This window comes from Ceratotherium simum, chromosome 11 (assembly GCF_057802395.1).
Source record: "Ceratotherium simum simum isolate JZ-2026a chromosome 11, ASM5780239v1, whole genome shotgun sequence".
NCBI lineage: Eukaryota > Metazoa > Chordata > Mammalia > Perissodactyla > Rhinocerotidae > Ceratotherium > Ceratotherium simum.
In genome coordinates this window covers 55,688,665-55,709,532 of record NC_141910.1, presented here as the reverse complement: position 1 = coordinate 55,709,532, position 20,868 = coordinate 55,688,665, and the positions used below count along the sequence as shown (strand labels likewise).

General features: G+C 36.3%; 1 protein-coding gene across 11 annotated transcripts in view; it reads left to right on the top strand.

Annotated features, from left to right (window-relative positions):
* Positions 1-20,868, top strand: part of NCOA1 (nuclear receptor coactivator 1) — a 232,043-nt gene that overhangs the window by 184,293 nt on the left and 26,882 nt on the right. For all 11 annotated transcript variants that reach the window (XM_087437068.1, XM_087437070.1, XM_087437071.1 and 8 more), the window contains 3 exons: positions 10,038-10,155; positions 11,451-11,619; positions 12,869-13,183. In XM_087437068.1, the coding sequence (XP_087293194.1) occupies positions 10,038-10,155; positions 11,451-11,619; positions 12,869-13,183 (602 nt within the window). The remainder of the gene's footprint in view (positions 1-10,037; positions 10,156-11,450; positions 11,620-12,868; positions 13,184-20,868) is intronic.

The window sequence follows — 20,868 nt, the reverse complement described above, 5'->3', positions numbered from 1 at the left end:
GTTAATGAAAATGTATCAGTATTAGCTTATCAGTTCTAACAAATGTACCGCACTAATGCAAGATGTTAGTAATAGAGGAGACAGCCCAATCTGAAAAATGGGCAAGGGATTTTTTTTTTAAAAAATTTTTTTTTTTTTAAAGATTTTATTTATTTTATTTTTCCCCCCAAAGCCCCAGTGGATAGTTGTATGTCGTAGCTGCACATCCTTCCAGTTGCTGTATGTGGGACTCGGCCTCAGGATGAACGGAGAAGCAGTGCCCCGATGCGCACCCGGGATCCGAACCCGGGCCACCAGCATCGCAGCGCGTGCACTTAACCACCAAGCCACAGGGCCGGCCCTGGGCAAGGGATTTTAAAAGACACTTCATAAAAGAGGATATGAAAGTAGCCAATAAGCACATGAAAAGATGTTCAGTAACATTAATCATCAAGGAAATGTAAATTAAAACTCTAATGCATGGGCCGGCCCCGTGGCTTAGTGGTTAAGTGCGCACGCTCTGCTACTGGTGGCCCGGGTTCAGATCCCGGGCGCGCACCGACGCACCGCTTCTCCGACCATGCTGAGGCCACGTCCCACATACAGCAACTAGAAGGATGTGCAACTATGACATACAGCTATCTACTGGGGCTTTGGGGGAAAAAAAAAAGGAGGAGGATTGGCAATAGATGTTAGCTCAGAGCCGGTCTTCCTCAGCAAAAAGAGGAGGATTAACATGGATGTTAGCTCAGGGCTGATCTTCCTCACCAAAAAAAAAAAAAAAAAAACACTCTAATGCATTACGTAACAACACATCCATTGAAATACCCAAAATTTAAAAAACTGACAATACCAAATGATGGCCAAGATGTGGAGCAACTTGAACTTTTGCATTGCTGTTGGGAATGTAAAATGGCAAAACAAATTTGGAAAATTGGTCAGCAGTTTCTCATAATTTAAACATGCATTTACCATGTGACCCAACAATCCAACTCTTAGGTATTTAATGAAGAGAAATGGAAGCATGTGCCCATTAAAGACTTGACCACAAATAGTCATACAGCTTTGTTCATGATAACTCCAAACTGGAAACAATCTAAATGTCCATCAACAAGCAAATGGTATATTTATAAAATGAAATACTGCTCAGCCATGAAAAGGAAGGAACTACTGGTACATGGCATGAATTATTTTCAAAAATATGCTGAGTAAAAAAAGTCTATCATTGGTTGCCAGTAGTGGGGTGAGGTAGGGAAGACTGACAAACAGGGAGCTTGAAGGAACATTTAGATGTGATAGAAATATTCTGTTTTCTTCATTGAAGTGGAAGGTTATAGGTTTATACCTTTGTCAAAATTTATTAAACTGTACACTTGAAATTATGCATATTAATGTATGTAAATTATACATCAATAAAATTTACTTTAGAAATATTTGAGATTAGAGTGATTTCTAACCTATAATTAGGTATCTGAATTTCCAGTAGTTGTGAAGGTGGAATGAAGATATTTTCAGATATAAAAACTCAAATATTTGCAAGGTATATTCACCTTTTCTGGTGAAGCTCCTAGAGGATGTACTTTAGCAAATAGGGAGAAACCAAAAAAGAGAAAGATACAAGGTCCAGGGGAAACAGAGGATATGAAAGGAAGTCCTGGAATGGTAGCTGATCAATAAGATTAGGGAACAAGCCATGCAGATTTTAACAGGTGCCTGAGTCCTCTGGAAAGGAGGCCTGCCAGGGAGAAATGAAGTTGATCTTTTGGAGTTTACAGAAAATATTACTGATAGGTTTATGTCAAAATGTTGAAGCATCTGAAAAATTCCCCTAGAAAAGCTGGCAAATGAAATAAATAAGACAATTGTTAACTCCAAAAAAAGGAAAGAAAGTATGGTACAAGAAAGAAGGTTTGAACATAGTGCACAATATGACTTAGCAGTGAATAATATTTGTGTAGTCATAAGAATCTAAATATTAACTTTGTTTTTATAAAAAACTGATCTCTGTTAGGGAATTGGGACACAGGAGGTAGTAAGAGAGGTTGGGATGGGAGAACTAGGACCTCATTTATCATGATGGGAAGTCTGTAATCTAAAACTGAGATATCAAGAAGTAGCAGCAAATGCATATTTAGAAATAAATAGGCAAATCACAGAGAAAACAGCTATCCAAGTTGAAAACGCTTGCCTCTGTTGGAAGGGGAGTAACCAAAGGATCGAAAGGGATAAGGCAGGAAACTGCTTTTATTCATAATGGATCTTTGGGTTCTGACTTTTAAAATTATATGTTTTAATTTGATAATAATTAAAGTTAATAAACATAGAAAGTGTCTTCAAGCTCTAGAAGTCTGTGAACGTGGAGTGTTTTTCCTATCTGTCTTGAGACAAATAGCTCTTTTTTCTCTCTGAGATTTCCTCCCCTGAATGCAGCTCCGTATATAAAGTTTGTAAATAGGCCAGAATCTGTTAAACCTTGTGCGAAGGCCGAAAGCATAGATAGGGGAAGATATTGAGGTAAATGAGGAGGAGGATGATAGGTGCAGACAGCCAGTCTACAATATTTCCATATAGACAGGAAAGAAAAAAGACTTCAAGAGGCCTAAGGCTAAGGAAACAAGTTGGGCAGGAGAAAGGAAAGAGAATAAAGGATTGGAGAAGGAAAAAGAAAGAAAAGAAGAAGATGGGACAAAAATATGATAGCGCATATAAAGAATAGTCTCTAATTCTCTGCCTCCTCTAACCTCTATGCTGTCCACCACTACATTTTACTAGAACCAGAGTCTGTTATCGAATGGCTGATTCCAAATCTTAACCTTGTGCCCAACCAGGAAAATCAAGCATCTTTCCTTACTTTAGTCTTCAATTTTAAGCTGACCTGTGTCAAGTGCAAAAGTGTTGCATAGGACACTTTAATTATCATCATATTTCACCACCTGAGATATACCAGTTAGAACTTCTGGATCTATTTGCTGTGGCACTTATCTTTTCTGTCATACTTTTCTTTTCCTTGCCTTTTTGCACTATATTCTGAGAGAATCTCTGGCCCAGATTTTCTACATCAAAACTCAATTTTTAACCATATCCTTTCTGCTCTTCAGTCCATCTATTGAGTTCTTTTAATTGTAGCTATCATGTTTTTAATTTCTAGAAATAATTTTTCTTTTTCATAGAATTCTATTACTTTTTATGAATATGATAGACTTTTTAATCTGTGTGATGATAAATTTATTATACTTACTTTAAGGCTCATCCATTTTCTGTAATAATCCTTTTTTCTTCAAAGTTACTTTCTTTGTTAAATTTGCTCTCTCTCTCTCCTGCTGTTGACTTTTCTTGAATGTTTGGTGAATTTGGTCTGTCTGTCCATATATAGTGAAAAAGACCTAGAGTGAAAAACCTTGGTAGCTAGAATGTTTCTTTAGCTAAGGTGAGAAGCCCTTTTGCTCTGGCAGTGAATGTAGGTTCTGATTATAGAAGCTGTGTTTCTCAGTTGTTGTGAGGGAGTCAGAGTTGGTGATGGGGAAATCCCTCATGGCAGCCCTAGCACCCACTGTGGGAGATTCCCTGGGCAGAACTCCCACGTTGAGTCCTGTACTCACCACTTTAATCCCGTGGGCAGATGCCAGAGTCAGCTGCACTCAGAGCAGGGCCTGGTGGCAGCTGTTCAGTTGTCCTTTAACTATCCCAGCAATCGCCGGTGGCCTGTTCCTTTACCTGCTTGAATGACCACTGAGCTTGGAGTTGTTCTGATGTTCTTCTGGGAAAACCTCCCATTTTTGGAAAATCTTCTTTGTCCTGTTGTAAGTTTTTTAGTTTAGTTGAAGTTTCACCATCAGTTTGTTTCCATCTGTTTTATCTTTCAGAAATTCTTCATGTTCTAGTTAGCTGCCATGATACTTCTTTTGCCTTTCCTTCAGCTGTCGATTTATTTTTCCATTTTTATTTCTTTTGTTATTTCAGTGATCACTTTGGAGGGAGAATAAAATGTAGGTGATAAATCTATATTTATCACATTGAACCAGAAAATTTCCTTAGGTCTGTTTACGTATGAGAAGACTACGGTCCAGAGAATGGAAAGAAAAAAACCACACAGACAAAACCTTACCGACAGTTATCCAGTTAGTATATGCAGAACTAGGATTTAAATCTTAGTCTGCCTGGTTTCAAAACATGCTGTTTACATGCACACACACACTCGTGCAGTGTGACCAAGTCATTTAAATAATTTTGTTAGAAATGTACTACAAGAGCACATCAAGAGACAATTTAGGAGGGTATTTTTGAGCAAAATATGTGCAGTGTGCCTCTTTGGCAGTACCTTGGAAACCTCTGCTGTGTCCTTTTGTTTTTATTTATTTATTTTTTTTGTGAGGAAGATCAGCCCTGAGCTAACATCCGAGCTAATCCTCCTCTTTTTGCTGAGGAAGACGGGCTCTGAGCTAACATCTATTGCCAATCCTCCCCCTTTTGTTTTCTCCCCCAAAGCCCCAGTAGATAGTTGTATGTCATAGTTGCACATCCTTCTAGTTGCTGTATGTGGGACGTGGCCTTAGCATGGCCAGAGAAGCGATGCGTCGGTGCGCCCCCGGGATCCAAACCCCGGGCCGCCAGTAGCGGAGCACGCGCACTTAACCGCTAAGCCACGGGGTCGGCCCCCTGTGTCCTTTTGACTATCTTCAAATCCTTATCCTTTGAAGGTAGATTTGACTTCTGAAATTTTCTGAAGTTATTTGGAGCCAAATTTGTTGATCCAAAAAGAATAATACTTTTTTAAAAATCAAAACCAAAATTAGATGTGACTATGAGAAGATGTATTTTCTTGAAGGACTTGTATATTGGTTAAGACAGTTCTAGAGGAATTCCAAAAATATCTGAACATTGAGAACATCATTGGAGTAAGTGAATGACATCCTGAGGTGGTGGTTTTTATGTTCTGTGAACATCAACATTCTGAGATGGTTATTTTTTTAAATCTTACTACTTTGTAGTACATTAAAAATATTGCATAATTCTAAAAGTAATGAGTTTCATGTAAAACATTTTCAGTACTTAAAAAAAAGTCCATTTTAATTTCTCTGTTTTTGAGGTTGCGTTTAGTGTGTTGTGCCTGTTGGTAGGCATCTTTTGCTATTACAAAGCTGTAGTGAATAATCTTATGTAGAGATAATTTACCACATATGAGAGTATATCTGAAATGTAAGTTCTGAATAGAATTGCTGGGTCAAAAGGTAGATAGATTGTGCCAAATGGCCCTTCTTAGATATTATACCAGTTTACAGACTAACTGATAATATTCCCCTTTCTGCACATCATTTCCAATACGTTGAATTATGCACCTTCTCATCTTTGCCACTTGGATGATTTCATTTTTTCAAGTATCTCGATGTAGTTTAATCTGTATTTCTTTTATTGTGAATTAGGTTGATCATTTTTCAGTGATTTTATGTGACCCGTTGATATTCTCTGACCATTTATCTATTGGGTTATTCAGTTTTTATCTTATTGATTTATGGGAGTTTTTTTATATATTAGAGAAACTGGTTGTTTGTCTACATCATATTTAGAAAAATAAAACACTGAAACTGCTGTGCATAGTTACAGCCAAATGTAACACAAAACTGAACCAGAAACCTCTTTACCAACAGCTGAAGAAAATTAACTGTGAACATCAGAATCACTAGATACTGAATCAACTGTTAGAGGAGTAGAATGTACAAAAGCCACTCTCATGGTTAGGCAATGCTTTCTACTTTGCATGCGGTAATTTTTAAATTTTTTAATAATATATATATTTTTTGTTGGGATCAGTGTGGCTAATGGGGATATAAAGTATTTTTTTTAACCAGATTTTAAATGGAGAAAATATGATGTTGGGCCCTTTGCAAAGATGATAAAAAACATTAATAGCTTGATCAGGGATCTCCAAGGGCTTATTTTCTCCCCCTACTTGAGCTGCCTCTCTCCAACACAGGGACTGATAGGTGCATTGATGCTTCCCTTTAAAAATTACTGTGCCTGTCTTGTGTTACATATATGCATACTTACTCACATTTGTGATAGGAACACAAGCATGACAAAAAATAGGAGGTTTATTTCCTGAACAAAGAGAGATAACTTGTATATTTCTTACAACATTCCAGCAAATCCTCGAATTTTTTATATAAGTCTGTTTCTAAAGGAAGTCCTAAAAAGTTGAAATGACTCTTAGAATAAAAACCAATTTCTTTTAAGCATACAGGCTATGCAAACAAAACTTTTTTTTTTTTGTGAGGAGGACTAGCCCTGAGCTAACATCTGATGCCTCTCCTTTTTTCTTGAGGAAGATTGACCCTGAGCTAACATCTGTGCCCATTTTCCTCTACTTTATATGGGATGCCGCCACAGCATGGCTTCACAAGCAGTGTGTTGGTGCGTGCCTGCGATCCGAACCTGCGAACCCTGGGCCACGAAGTGGAGCATGCGCACTTAACAGCTTGCGCCACCGGGCCAGCCCCCAAACAAAACTTTTAATTGAATCAAAGTTTGATTTGTTTGTTTATTTGTTTTTTCTAGTCACCAAAGTTAGCACATGAATCTTATTTTATTTTGAAAATATTTTATCCAACTTATTTTCTTAACATTTTTTCCCATCAAGACTAGTAAAATGAGATACTATGTCCTGTTATTGAGTCAAATAAACTATCTTACAATACTCAGTATTGATGGTAGACAGCCATGTAAATTTTCTTTGACTCTTAAATACAATTTGTCTCAGTTAGATTTATGAAACAGAACAGGATTGAGGAATTAATGTATGGAGCAGAGCAATGGGACAGCTTTAGATAATCTACTTTGAATAACTTCCTGATTTAGATAATGACAGGAATTAAGTGATTACTTTCCCATCACCATTTATTATTGTTGTTGTTTGGTAGTTTTTGTTTGCTTCATTTTTCAGAATCCTGCAGAATTTGATTTCTCTATCATTTGTCATGATATGACAAGTTTAATTGAAAGCTATAATTATTTGCATTTAGAAGTAAATTTGTTCTGGTTATTTTTGTTTTGTTTTTTAGCTTCCATATATAAGTGAAATCATATGGTATTTATCTTTGTCTGACTTATTTCACTTAGCTTAATACCCTCTAGGTCCATCCATGTTGTCGAAAATGACAAGATTTCACTCTTTTTATGGCTGAGTAATATTCCATTGTATATATATACAGTTACATGCCACATAATGATATTTTGGTCAACGATGGACTATATATATGATGGTGGCCGTATAAGATTATAATGGTGTGTAGTAGGCTATACCATCTAGGATTGTGTAAGGACACTCTATGATGTTCAAACAATGATGAAATCACCTAGCGCTGCATTTCTCAGAACATATCCCTGTTGTCAAGCACCACATGACTGTACCACATTTTCTTTATCCATTCATCTGTCAACACTTAGGTTGCTTCCATATCTTGATTATTGTAAATAATGCTGCAGTGAAGGTAGGGGTGCATATATTTCTTCGAATTAGTATTTTTGTTTTCTTTGGATAAATACCCAGGAGGGGAATTGCTGGATCATATGGTAGTTCAATTTTTAATTTTTTTTTTTTAAAGATTTTATTTATTTATTTTTTCCCCCCAAAGCCCCAGTAGATAGTTGTATGTCATAGCTGCACATCCTTCTAGTTGCTGTATGTGGGACTCGGCCTCAGGATGGACGGAGAAGTGGTACCTCGGTGCGCGCCCGGGATCCGAACCCGGGCCACCAGCATCGGAGCGCGCGCACTTAACCACCAAGCCACGGGGCCGGCCCCAATTTTTAATTTTTTTGAGGAACCTCCATACTCTTTTCCACTCTTTTCCAATGTACATTGGCTGCACCAATGTACATTCCCATCAACGGTGTATGCGAGTTCTCTTTCTCCACATCCTTTCTGACACTTGTTATTTTTTGTCTTTTTGATAACAGCCATTCTGACAGGTGTGAGGTGATATCTCATTGTGATTTTGATTTGCACTTCTCTGATGATTAATGATCTTGAGCATTTTTCATATGCCTGTTGGCCATCTATATGTTATTTTTGGAAAAATGTCTATTTAAGTTCTCTGCCCATTTTTTAATCAGGTTGGTCTTTTTTTTTTTTTTGGATATTAAATTATGTAAGTTCTTTATATATTTTGGATATTAACCCCTTATCAGATGTAAATAAAGCAGAAATAGATTCATAGATACAGGAAACAAACTGGTGGTTACCAGAGAGGGGAGGGGTTGAGAGGTGGATGAAATATGAGGGAATACAGTTAAGCCCATAACAACGATTAATTAATATCTGTTCATTTTAGAAATTTCCAATAACCATTAACAACCTTAAAAGAAAATAAAAGTAATTCTTTTTTTTTGTTGTTTTTTTTTTTGTTATAATTTTATTTATTTATTTTTCCCCCAAGGCCCCAGTAGATAGTTGTATGTCATAGTTGCACATCCTTCTAGTTGCTGTATGTGGGATGCAGCCTCAGCATGGCCGGAGAAGCGGTGCGTCGGTGCGTGCCCGGGATCCGAACCTGGGCCGCCAGCAGCAGAGCGCGCACACTTAACCACTAAGCCGTGGGGCCGGCCCAATAAAAGTAATTCTTAAGCTCAAAACCTAAAATCTACCAAGGATGTATAACCTATCATAATTTTTTTCTATTAATATATATGAAATAGTTTATAAAAAGAGTCATCCTGAACATAATGTCTCAGATTATGCTTTTTTTCTTTTTCATTTGATAGCACCTTATAAATATCTATACCATCATTCATTCATTCATAACTAATTCATTTAGTCCCTAAATTTCTGGAATTTAGGTTATTTGCAATTTTTTTCTTAGTATAAATAGTACAGAAATAATCAAAGCTTTAAAAAAAAAAATTCCCACACAAAAACTTTCTAAAGTGCATATGTTAGGGGCCGGCCCGGTGGCGCAGCAGTTAAGTGCACGCGCTCTGCTTCTTTGGCCCGAGGGTTCGCTGGTTCGGATCCCAGGCGTGCACCAACGCACCGCTCATCAAGCCATGCTGTGGCGGTGTCCCATATAAAGTAGAGGAAGATGGGCACGGATGTTAGCCCAGGGCCGATCTTCCTCTGCAAAAAGAGGAGGATTGGCATTGGATGTTAGCTCAGGGCTAGTCTTCCTCACACACACACACAAAAATAAATAAAATGCATGTGTTATTTTCTTCCATTTCAAAACATAATTCAACCTCTTTTTCCATTTGTCATTATTATAAGCATTAATTATTTTACTGTTATTATACAGCTGTATTCTCAGTTAACAGCTGTAGAGCTTTGTCCATTCACCAAATGGCCCTGGACTGCTATACCCTTTAGTTTTTGTTCCTGCCTTTTATAGAACATATTTTATCTTTTGTTTGCAGCTCTCATTTCATGATAATAACACCGTCCCTACTTATAGCATATTCTAAAGTGCTGTAGACTGAAAAAGCAGTTAACCAAAATTGTTATAGTTATCTTTAAAATAAATAATTTCTGACAAAGTCCTGAGTGATTCTCCTATGGTAACATCAACTTAGGTGCAAACTTTTTTTGTTGTTGTTGAGGAAACATCTGCTGAGCTAACATCTGTTGCCAATCCTCCTCTTTTTGCTGAGGAAGATCGGCCCTGGGCTAACATCTGTGCCCACCTTCCTCTACTTTATATGTGGAACGCCTGCCACAGCATGGCTTGATGAGCAGTGCAGAGGTCTGCACTCAGGATCTGAACCCACAAACCCCAGGCCGCTGAAGTGGAGCACATGGACTTAATCACTACACCACCAGGCCAGCCCTTGTGCAAACTTTTTAACATCAGATTTTCTTTGATTCAAAGACCTTTTCTCACTTTCTCATTTACTTGTAATTATGTGGCCACATTCTAGATAGTTTAAGTTTCTGAATAAATGACCTTTGTATTATTGAGGTCATATTTTATAGGGGAAATCTTACTCTACTATATGATATATTACTTCTGAAAAATACTGTCACTTTATATTCCATTGTGATACTGATTTCTTACCTTTTCCTCTTTAATCAGGATTACCTGAGTTGGAATTGGAAGCAATTGATAACCAGTTTGGACAACCAGGAACAGGTGATCAGATTCCATGGACAAATAATACAGTGACAGCTGTAAATCAAAATAAACCAGAAGAGTGAGTAATACATTTTGTTTTTTATAAAATATCAGATACCAGCTTCTGCAACAAAGAACTACTTTTCCCAAATTGGATTCTAGTCTACTTTGGTATTTTGTGAGATATTAAATAGAAGTGAATGTTTAATGAAAAAAAAAGGGATGGGGGAGCGCACTAAGTTAAACAGATTTATTTACTGCATGACTACAAGGCTAATGCACGTTATAATTACCAAGAGATTGATATAGTGTGCAGCTGTTGTTTTATTTTTCATCTCTTACTTTGCTTTGATTGATTACCATAAAATTTCTGGGACCTGTGAATGAATTGGCCTCAGTACAGCAATTATGTTGCTCTTCATCTTTTAGTTATATAATTATTTTGTCCAGCTTTTTTATTTGTTTGGAGCAAGAGGGTATAAGAAGGGAAAGTACTCACTATATCTACTCGGTGTCCCATCTTGAATTTAATTTCTTAGTCCACATAGGTAGCCCCATGCCAAAACATAGAGTACATCTCATACATAGCAACTAAAGGATAACTAGATAGTATTGAGTGTGGTTTAGAGCCTTAACTATGAACTGTATTCCCCTTTCCCTTCCCAAAAGAAGAATCCTTATAATTATATCAGTATTGTTAGTATTACTGTTATTTTCTGTATATTTCTAAGTTTTATTCATCAGTTGATATCAGTTTGGATTAGACTACATATTTCCTACATGTAATTAACAATTTGTTTTGTTCCTTAATACTGAGCATGTTTCATTTTTCTAGTTTGATTTCTTTTGTAAATGGTAATCATATCATGTTATCAATATAATATAATCATCTTTGAAAGTTATGTAATATAATATGTACTATTTTGATTATGGTTCAATTATCAATAATTAACGTCATTCATAGAATAAATAAGTAGAATAAATCTTAACATAGGCTAAATGACTTTTTCTCTGAGTTTTTGGTTGATTTTTACTTTTGTTAAAAATTCTTTTCCCTTTATTAACTATGTTTGGTTAATTTTTCAGGCTATTTCTGTAAGTTATATGAAGAATATGGAAACAAAGTTCAGTCATTGACAAAATAATGAGAAATATATTCAAGCTACATACCGAACGTTCATAAATTTCTGCACATTAAGTATAGAACATTTCATTGCATAAGAATTGGTTGAAAAAGCATCCAACAGAGAATTTTCTAGAACTAGATTTGCATATATGTGTGTGTGTGTGTGTGTGTGTATATATTTGTGTTCTTAAGATTGAATACTTATTTGCTATATCAGTCTTAAACTTTCTTATATTTTGATTCTGCAGCCAGTGTATTAGTTCACAATTAGATGAGCTTCTCTGTCCACCAACAACAGTAGAAGGAAGAAATGATGAGAAGGCTCTTCTGGAACAGCTGGTATCCTTCCTCAGTGGCAAAGATGAAACTGAGCTAGCTGAACTAGACAGAGCTCTGGGAATTGACAAACTTGTTCAGGTATGTATTAAAGTTGCCATTATATAAATGATGCAGCCCTGAGGAACTAGAAAATTTTTTTTTTTTTAAAGGTTCAGTGTATGGTTGTGTATCTCTATGTGAGCCGCTGCCACCAACTGACAGCTGACAAACGGGTGGTGTGTTTGCACGACCAGGAAACAAACCTGGGCCGTGGCTGTGAGAGCACCAAATTTTAACCACTAGACCACCAGAGCTGGCACAGAAAATGATTTTTAAGCAAGATTTTTCAATATTGTTCTCCCTGTGTTTTAGCTGTTTTATAATTTACCCTTGTAAAAGTTATCAAAATATATGATAAATAATGGGTGTTTTAAAGAAAATCATATTAATTAGAATTAGAAATAATTAGAATTAGAAAGTCTTAGCCTTTCAGTATGTAACAGAATCTTTGAAGCTCCCTCTAGAATAGAATCCAGATTTCTATCATCACTTTTTATTTTAGGACTTAATTTATCATTCATCTATGCTAGACTTCAACCTGTATATTCCATGACATTCCAACTTCCAGGGTTGTAGTTTTCATACTGTGGGGTTAAAAATTCAATTTAGTGCATCATGACCAGCATTTTTTTAGTGGAGTAGAATAGTGTAGAATACAAAGTATCAGAATGCATAGCCCACAAAAAGGAAAAGTTATGTTTTATGAAACTTTCCTTTCAGTTACACACGCACACTCACGCACACAAGGGGTCACAATTTAAATTATAGTTCTTACAATGAGTAATAGTCAAAAGTTTGAAAGCCTTAACTCTATGGCATTCTATTAGGTCAGCTATGGATTTTTTTTTTTTGAATAAGATAAAAGCGTGAATTCTGTATTTGAGATAGAAGAAATCCTAATTAATCCCTCCTTTAGGAATCGACTTCTCTTGGTAACCTATTAAATGTACGGTTTGTTTTTTCTTAGGCTTTGCAATGAGATTCTTTTCAGTTTTTTTAGCTTTATTTCAGGCCTTTATTTTATTTAAGGCCTTTATTTTAACCATGTTTTCATCTCTTCAGAGAGATTTTAAACATCTCGGTTAATCTATTACTCCATTTCAAAAGTAACTTTCGTAAATGATTCCTTTAGGTAGCAAACTGCTGGAGCGCTTCATGAATTGAGCATGAATATATCATGATGAAACTTTGTAGAGATAACATGCTCTCAGATCCAAAATTAAACAGAGAAGCACATCATTTATTGGCAGAAATTTATTTGTAAAATGTTCCACTTATTTTCCAACAGGGAGGTGGGTTAGATGTATTATCAGAGAGATTTCCACCACAACAAGCAACACCACCTTTGATGATGGAAGAAAGACCCAACCTTTACTCCCAGCCTTATTCTTCTCCTTCACCTACTGCCAATCTCTCTAGCCCTTTCCAAGGCATAGTCAGGCAAAAACCTTCTTTGGGAACTATGCCTGTTCCAGTAACACCTCCCCGAGGTGCTTTTTCACCTGGTATGGGCATGCAGCCCAGGCAGACTCTAAACAGACCTCCAGCTGCACCCAACCAACTTCGACTTCAACTTCAACAGCGATTACAGGGACAACAGCAGGTGAGTACTCTTGTTTAGCAGGTGATACTTTTTAAAGGTATGTGCTAACTCTCTTTATAATAAGACAGCCCAATTGCTACAATAAAGGTCAAGTCCACTTCCAGAACCTTTATGAAAGGCTCGGAAAACCATCCTTGGTCTGCTAGGAGAAGAATAAGGGACACTTTCATTCAATTAAAGACTGCTGACTCATAACAAAGTACTTTGAGACCTACAATTTAAAAGCAATTTAGTTTTGTTATTTGAGATAACAAATATTTAGGATGAACATCATACAATTATTAAGTTAATAAAGAGGAGCATAGCTTAATTTATAAAGTAGAGCATCGAGAGATACTGTTTATGAATGTTGGACTAGAAAATGATTTATTTATGTTATTTGAAGTCGGAGTGATTGAAGCTTGGTGATGTTATTATATTAGGAGAATGTAGGAAGGGATAGTTTGGGGTCCTGGGAGGTGTGGGTGAGTTAAATCTTCTCTCTCATAACAGGTAATGAGTAGCTATAGGGGCATAAATATTTAAGATTTTATGAACAGCAAATATAGAGATAATCATCAAGAACCAAAAAAGCAAATGGCTAAAAGTATTCTCTCTGGGAAGTGGGATTGGGGCTATAGATTGTTACTTCTTGTTATTAGTCTTTTTGTATTTTTTTAACCGTATGTGTATATTGCTTTGGATTAAAAAAAAAAGTATTTAAAGAAATTCCATGGAGCCTTACTAATTCAGGAAGGAAGAGAAAGAAGGCGCTAAATTATATTGGAGAGGCACTATGTTATACTGGTTGTAAGAGTTAGCTCTAGTTTCAAGTCCTCATTCTAACCTTAACTTAGGTAAGTTGACAATCAAATTATTTACCCTTTTAAGGCCTGTGATTCCTAATCTATAAAAAGAATCTAAATAATTCTATTACCTCATAGGTGATGTGTGGATTAAATGAGATAATACATGTAAAATCTCTTAGCACAGTGCCTGGCATTTAGTAGCACTTAATAAGTACTGGCTATTATTATAAACTTCAATAGATAAAATAAATAATATAAAATGTTTTTCCATTCCACTTAAAAAGAGGAAGATGATGAAAGAGACGGAGAAAGGGAGAGATGAGATAGGAAAAAAAGATTTTTTTAATGGTAGAATAACAAAGAAATGAATAATTTTTAAAATGCTGGAGTAGAATAAAGGACTCAAAGAGGAATTAAGGGACAAGAGAGAAGAAAAGAGAAACAAAGAAAGGGAGTAGTAATATGTTCCAAGTATTAGTTGAAGATAAACTACTTCTTGTTATAACTTGCCATTCATCATTAGATAGCAAAAGGATAAGAAATGCTTAATAGTTCCCCTGTATTTAATTTTTCACAAAACATATTTAGGGGGACTATAGTAGGTACTGTGAGGAATACAAAGAATAAAAGATACAGGCAACTTTCAGAACTTAAGGTCAGCTTGGGGTATTCAAAACATATACCTGAAAAGTTCAATAACAGTGCAGTAAGTAATTAAGTGCTAAACTTAATTAATAAACTTAATAAACAGGCAGTAAGTAATTAAGTGCTAAACCAAAAAAAGTAGAGCAAAGTGTAGGTTTGCTGATTTCCTCATTTTACAGGATAGAGTTCAGTAAATACTGTCTAAAGTTCAAGGTGCAGTGAGCGAGGCCAGACCAACAATCTAGGTGAGACTGGTGAATGAGTGAAATGATGTTTCACATATAGTTCAGAAAAAGATTGCTTTTACTTTGATTTGCTCCTAAAGCAGCTGATAAGCAGAGTAGCAATGCAGAGGATATACATGAAGTAAGGATGCAAATAGGTGAACGTGGCTCTTTGTTTCTTCCTTTAAATATTATGGAGATATGTCCAAAGTTTGGTGGTCTTGGTATCCCAACAGAGTAAAATATCCATCAGGTTGGAGAAATACAAAACCTGGGGCACACTTTTTTTTAATTGAGCTGACATTGGTTTATAAGATTATATAAATTTCAGATGTACATTATATTTCAACTTCTGTATAGACTGCGTTGTATTCACCATCAAAAGTTTAGTTGCCATTTGAGGACACACTATGTTTTAAGCCCTCAGACATGTCGGTACACAAAAACAACTTTACTTCCATATAGGGCAGTAACTCTGCTACCTAATGAGCCACATCATCCAGACCTACTCTTTGGATCCTGGACCATAAATTCTTCTGTTCCACAGTGGGGCACTCAGTCCATAGTGCCTCTTGCACTGCAGATGCTGAGAGGATTCCACGTGTGTCCACTTAAGGGCTCTCTGTGAGAAGGTCTGGCCAAGGCTTATCTCAGTCAATGCCTCAGTTAACGCTTTCAGCAACAAGGAAAGAAAAAAGATCAACTCAAAGTTGTAAAACAATAAAAAATATGTATTTTGACTCAAATATTGAGATGATACAAAATAGAGACAGCTCCAGGTGTGGTTACTTCAGAGGCTCAAGAATATTATCAAGGACCCAGGTTCTTTCTGTCTTTTTACTCTGTAATCCTTGGCAACTAGAAGAATAGCTGCCATGGTTACAAATATCACATACTAACAAAACTGTCTAGCAGGGAAAAGAGAGACTGCGTCTTTCCTATGCATCTCTTTTCAAAAGTCAGGAAACTTTTTTTAGAAGGTTCTTGTCCCTCCTTCCTCCCCTCCCCCTCAAAAAAAATAAAAAAGGGGAAAAAAAAGATTTCACGTCTGGCTAGCCAGAACTGAGCCACATGTACACCCCTAACCAATTACTGGCAAGGATTGACTTAGAGTACTTACAGTTTACCCCTTGAGATGTGTGATTTGGGATAGTCAGCTGAACAAAATCTTCTTCTGTCATCAAAGAAGAAGAGGAGAGTAAATGGCTGTGGTTTGGAAATTGAGGTTTAAATATATTGTTTAAAGTTATACAGGGAAATTCACAGTTGAGATCAAATTGGTGAACTGAGGTGGAACACCTACCCTTTTTCTTGCCTTAAATTCCATTAGATGGTTGTATATTTTAAGTGAGTAAGTTCATATCAGTGCAGGAAAAAAAGAGAATACTATCAGTGCACTAAAAATTAAGTAGTTTTGAAATATAGAAAGCAAACATGAGAAAGAAACAAAATTATCATATGTAAATAATACTACTGCTTACATAGAAAATCCAAGAGAATCTACAAGGAACTTAGAACTAAGTTCAGCAGCGTTTCTAGATAAAAGAACAAGAAATAAAAATTAATGGCAATCTTTTTTACTAGCAAAAACCAATGAGAAAATATAGTTTCAAAATATGTTCACAATTTATAAAACTTAGAAAATTATGAATCATAATTGGAAGTCAAAAAGAAGATCTAAAAAAAGATATTTGTGAATTGAAAGACTATTGTTCTGAAATTAATCTATAAATTCAGTGGAATTCCAATCAGAATCTCAACATGGAATCTGACACATAGACGCTAAATTTATTTTAGAAGCATAAATACAATCTTAAAGAAGAACGAGGATGAACTTGCCCTCCCAGATATCAAGATTTAAAGCCAAGCTTTAGAAATGAAAACCAAGCAATGTGGAACTGGCACAGGGATAGAGAGTTCTACCCACTGGAACATAATAGAGAACCCAGAGACACATCCAGGCGTGTATAGAGACCTAGTCAGTGACAGAGGTGGCAATCAGTGGGGAAAGGATGGCCTGTGTAATACAGGCTGGTACATTTCAATATCCCTGAGGAGAAAAAAATTAAATTAGATCCTTATACCATACAGAAAAATAAATTCTAGGTGTTTTAATGACCTAAATGTGACTATGAGAAGATCTCTATGGCCTCTTAACAAAGGGACATAAAGGAAAAGGTTGATGTTTGCATTAAAATTTAAAACTCCTAAGATAAAAGACACCATAAAAGGGGGCCGGCCCGGTGGCACAGCGGTTAAGTGTGTGCAGTCCATTTCAGCGGTCCAGGGTTCGCAGGTTCAGATCCCAGGTGCGCACTGACGCACTGTTTGTCAAGCCATGCTGTGGTGGCATCCCATATAAAGTAGAGGAAGATGGGCACGGATGTTAGCCCAGGGCCAGTCTTCCTCAGCAAAAAAAAAAAAGAGAGAGAAGGATTGGCATCGGATATTAGCTCAGGGCTGGTCTTCCTCACACACAAAAAAAATATACCATAAACAAGGTTAGAAGATAAGCCATAGACTCAGGGAAGAGATTTGCAACCCCATATAACTGACAAAGGTTTAGTATCCAGAATACATCAGATTCATAGCATGGTGTTCATAATACACTCACCTCAGTGGATTGACATCACCTGTTTACTTGTTGGTCATATCCTCTCCTTCCCCCTTCCCTCTTGCCTAACATAGGAGATGTAAGCATCTCATAGGCAGGAATTCAGCATAGTGTCTGATGATTTGAGAAGACAAAGAGACATACTCAGATCTATATCATAGCTTGTTTCTTTTTAATGGATTTTAAGATCAATTTAAAAACAGATATGATTTCTTGATCTTAAGTATATTGCATTGACTGGAGTATGGTACACAAAGAATAAAAAGATTCTAAATTTAATTATACAGTTATAAATAATCCCCAGTTAGGGGACAGGGGGAGGAAAAACACCCTGGAAAACTAGTATAGGTGCATTGGTTGAGACTTTTAAAGACCAGCAAAAATGAAGGAAGGAGCTGGTGATTAAGAAGAAACACAAAGTTATAATATAAGCCTTTAGATGTAGTGTTACTTACATCTTAAATAAGCAAAGACTCAAAAAATATATCTGTAATACCAATAAAGAACTTCTAAAGTTCTATTTTGGGAAAAGGACAACATCAAAAATAGGTAGACCTACTGCTTGTAGAAAATGGTATAACACTGGCTGACAAAAGGTACAATTATTCTATTCCAGTTTTGTTTTCTTCTTCTCCAGCAAGGGCCATGGTCTTCGCACTATCAAGAAAAGAATAATATGAAGAGGGAGTAACAGTCGAGACAGATAAAGAAATATGGTATACTTAGCCATCTTGAAACGAGTCAAGTCCAGATATGTTATGTGTTGGGGTACTAAAGAAAGATATGGATCTGGTGTAAGAACCACTGTTTTATATATTATAGAGAATAGAAGTGACCAAAAAATAGAACTAAGATCAAAGGGCAGAAAATACAGGGAAGCAGATTTCACCTCCAGATTTCTGGCAATGCAAACTGCCTGATAAAAGCATAAGCTTCTTTGAAGAACTCCTTGATTTGGCAAGAATTTGTGTGGTGGCTGAATCAGGGTTCTCAGCCTCGGCACTGTTAACATTTTAGGGCTGGATAATTCTTGTTAGTGGGGTTCTTTCTGTGCATTGAAGGATGTTTATCAGCGTCCCTGGCCTCTACACCCAGATGCTAGTAGCAACCCCTCCCCAAGTTGTGATAACCAAAAATGTCTTTGGACATTTCCAAATGTCCCTTGTGGGGCAGATTCACCCCTGGTTGTGAACCTGTGGTCTAGATAATCATCTTTTAGGTTTATTATAGAAGAACTTCTTGCTAAGGCATTAAAAAAAAAAAATCCATTCAGACGGACACAATGATAGCCAGCCTGGACTGTGCACGTGTGTGTGTGCATGTGTGTTTTATACATGTTGGCTGGGTTTGTACTCTTCCAGTGGCCACAAACCCCGCATTTCCTTTTGTGGTACAAGCCTTTTGACCTGGCCTCTATATGCTTTTAAATTTGTGTCTGCAGCTCTGAGGACTACCAACCTCTCTCCTCCCACTCCCTAACCCCACAAAAGTTAAGATTTCTGAGGAGATAAAGGATGTGGTGATCCTTTTGGAAAGACTTCCTTGGAAGAAGTAGAACTTGACCTGTTTGCTGGAAAATGGCTACCATTTTAGTAAGCAGAGAGAAGGAGGCAGGTCAGAGTGAGACAGTTGTACACAGCATTAGTCAGGTGGTACACACAGATAGTCAAAGGGAGGGAAAAATGAAATGAGTTATTTCAAGGACAGAAATAGAGCAATTATTCTGCAACAGAAAGTGCTTGCAGATTGCTGCTATTTAGAATAATGCCTTCTACTTCTAAAAATAGCCTATTTATTTTCTGAAGTTTTCATTTCTTTTCTAAGGTTATTTTCTCATTTTTACTACTTCTCAAGCATCTTTCCTCCATCTCCACCCATTTCATTCTCACATTATCTCACAATTTAAAGAATATGTAAGTTTTGGAATCCCAACTGCCACTCCCCTGGCAATTTTACTTCTCTTTATTGCTAAGTATTGACGTATTTTCACTTTTCCTCATTGCCTTCTCTTATGTTTTTATACTTGCTGTTCTCTCTGCCTCTAGTTAACTCTATTTTCAGGGTCCCATTGAGCTCACTCATGCTTTTGGTCCCTGCCTTCATGTCCTAGGCTAAGTTAGTTGCTCCTTCTGTGCTGCTGTAGAGGCCTCTATATATGCAAATATAGCACTTGTGCATTGCACTGTTCTGTTTTGGCCTCTGCCACTCAACAGAGAATTCCCAGAGGATACAAATTTGCTCACCTTAGTAGCCTTCAAACTTTATGTAGTATCTTGCATATACTGAGTTTTTTGATAAATCTTTGTAAAATTAATGCTTTATTTAAACTCATGTTCATTGTCTATTGAGTTTAAGAAGTATGTAGATTTTTGTACTTGAGTCCCTTTGACTTTTTAAAGCCATGATGTTGGTATCTTTATTTTTGAAGTGATTCTGAATGTTTTGTCCTATTCCACAATGCCTGAAAGTTTTAATTTTAGCATTTACATTATATTGAGCCTTTCCCCCCAGATCAGTTTGTTTTCTGATCTAATGGGAGTTAGAAAATGAATGAAACCAGAATTAAGAATTGGGTTATTTGGAGATGAGGTATTTAATCACTGTTTACAGCTTTTTGGATTCTCTTATAAAACTTTAATAGGCTTTCTAGTTTGCATATATATATTAAAATATATTAAATGTATTCAAATATATTTATATAGCAATATCTTATATCAGTATATTTTATAATTAAGTTATAAAGTACCAGACAAACACAAAATAGTATTGATATTATTGTTACTGTTATTTCTCTAAACAATGTATTCATATCAAATTATTGAACAAGAAATTCTTTAAGCTATAGATTGTTTGTAAGGAGGTAGCACTTCCAAGAATGCTTGTTTTGTTACCTGATAAAATTAAGGCATGCCTATCACCTGGAACCCTAAGCCTGATATAGACAGCATCTTCCAAACTAGTATTCCATAGAATATTGTTCTAGGAGGTAAATGTTAGTGGCTATATGTCAGAGAAAAAAGTTTGTGATAAATAAGTTGCATAGTATATCCTCTTCTTGGAGAACCACCATGTGCTTTGGCCAGTTAAAGCCTCATAGAATTACAGTAAAGAAATCTATTTCACCTTGTGTAAACCCATCATTTCCAATACTTAATACAGCACAGCATGCTATTTTCCTGGCACATCTATTAATATCCTGCAGAATAATTTTCTTTAGAACACCAATTTGAGAAATGCTGGTCTAAAGTAATTACTTCTAGTTAAATAAATAGTCCATTTTCTCAGACCCTTTCTTACATAATTCTCTCCAGCTAATGAAACCTCATTGGATTTTCCCCCAGAATTACCCATCAGACAGGCACCCTCCAAGTGAAAAGTACTTCAACTTTTTCATTCATCTTCCAGATCTTTGTA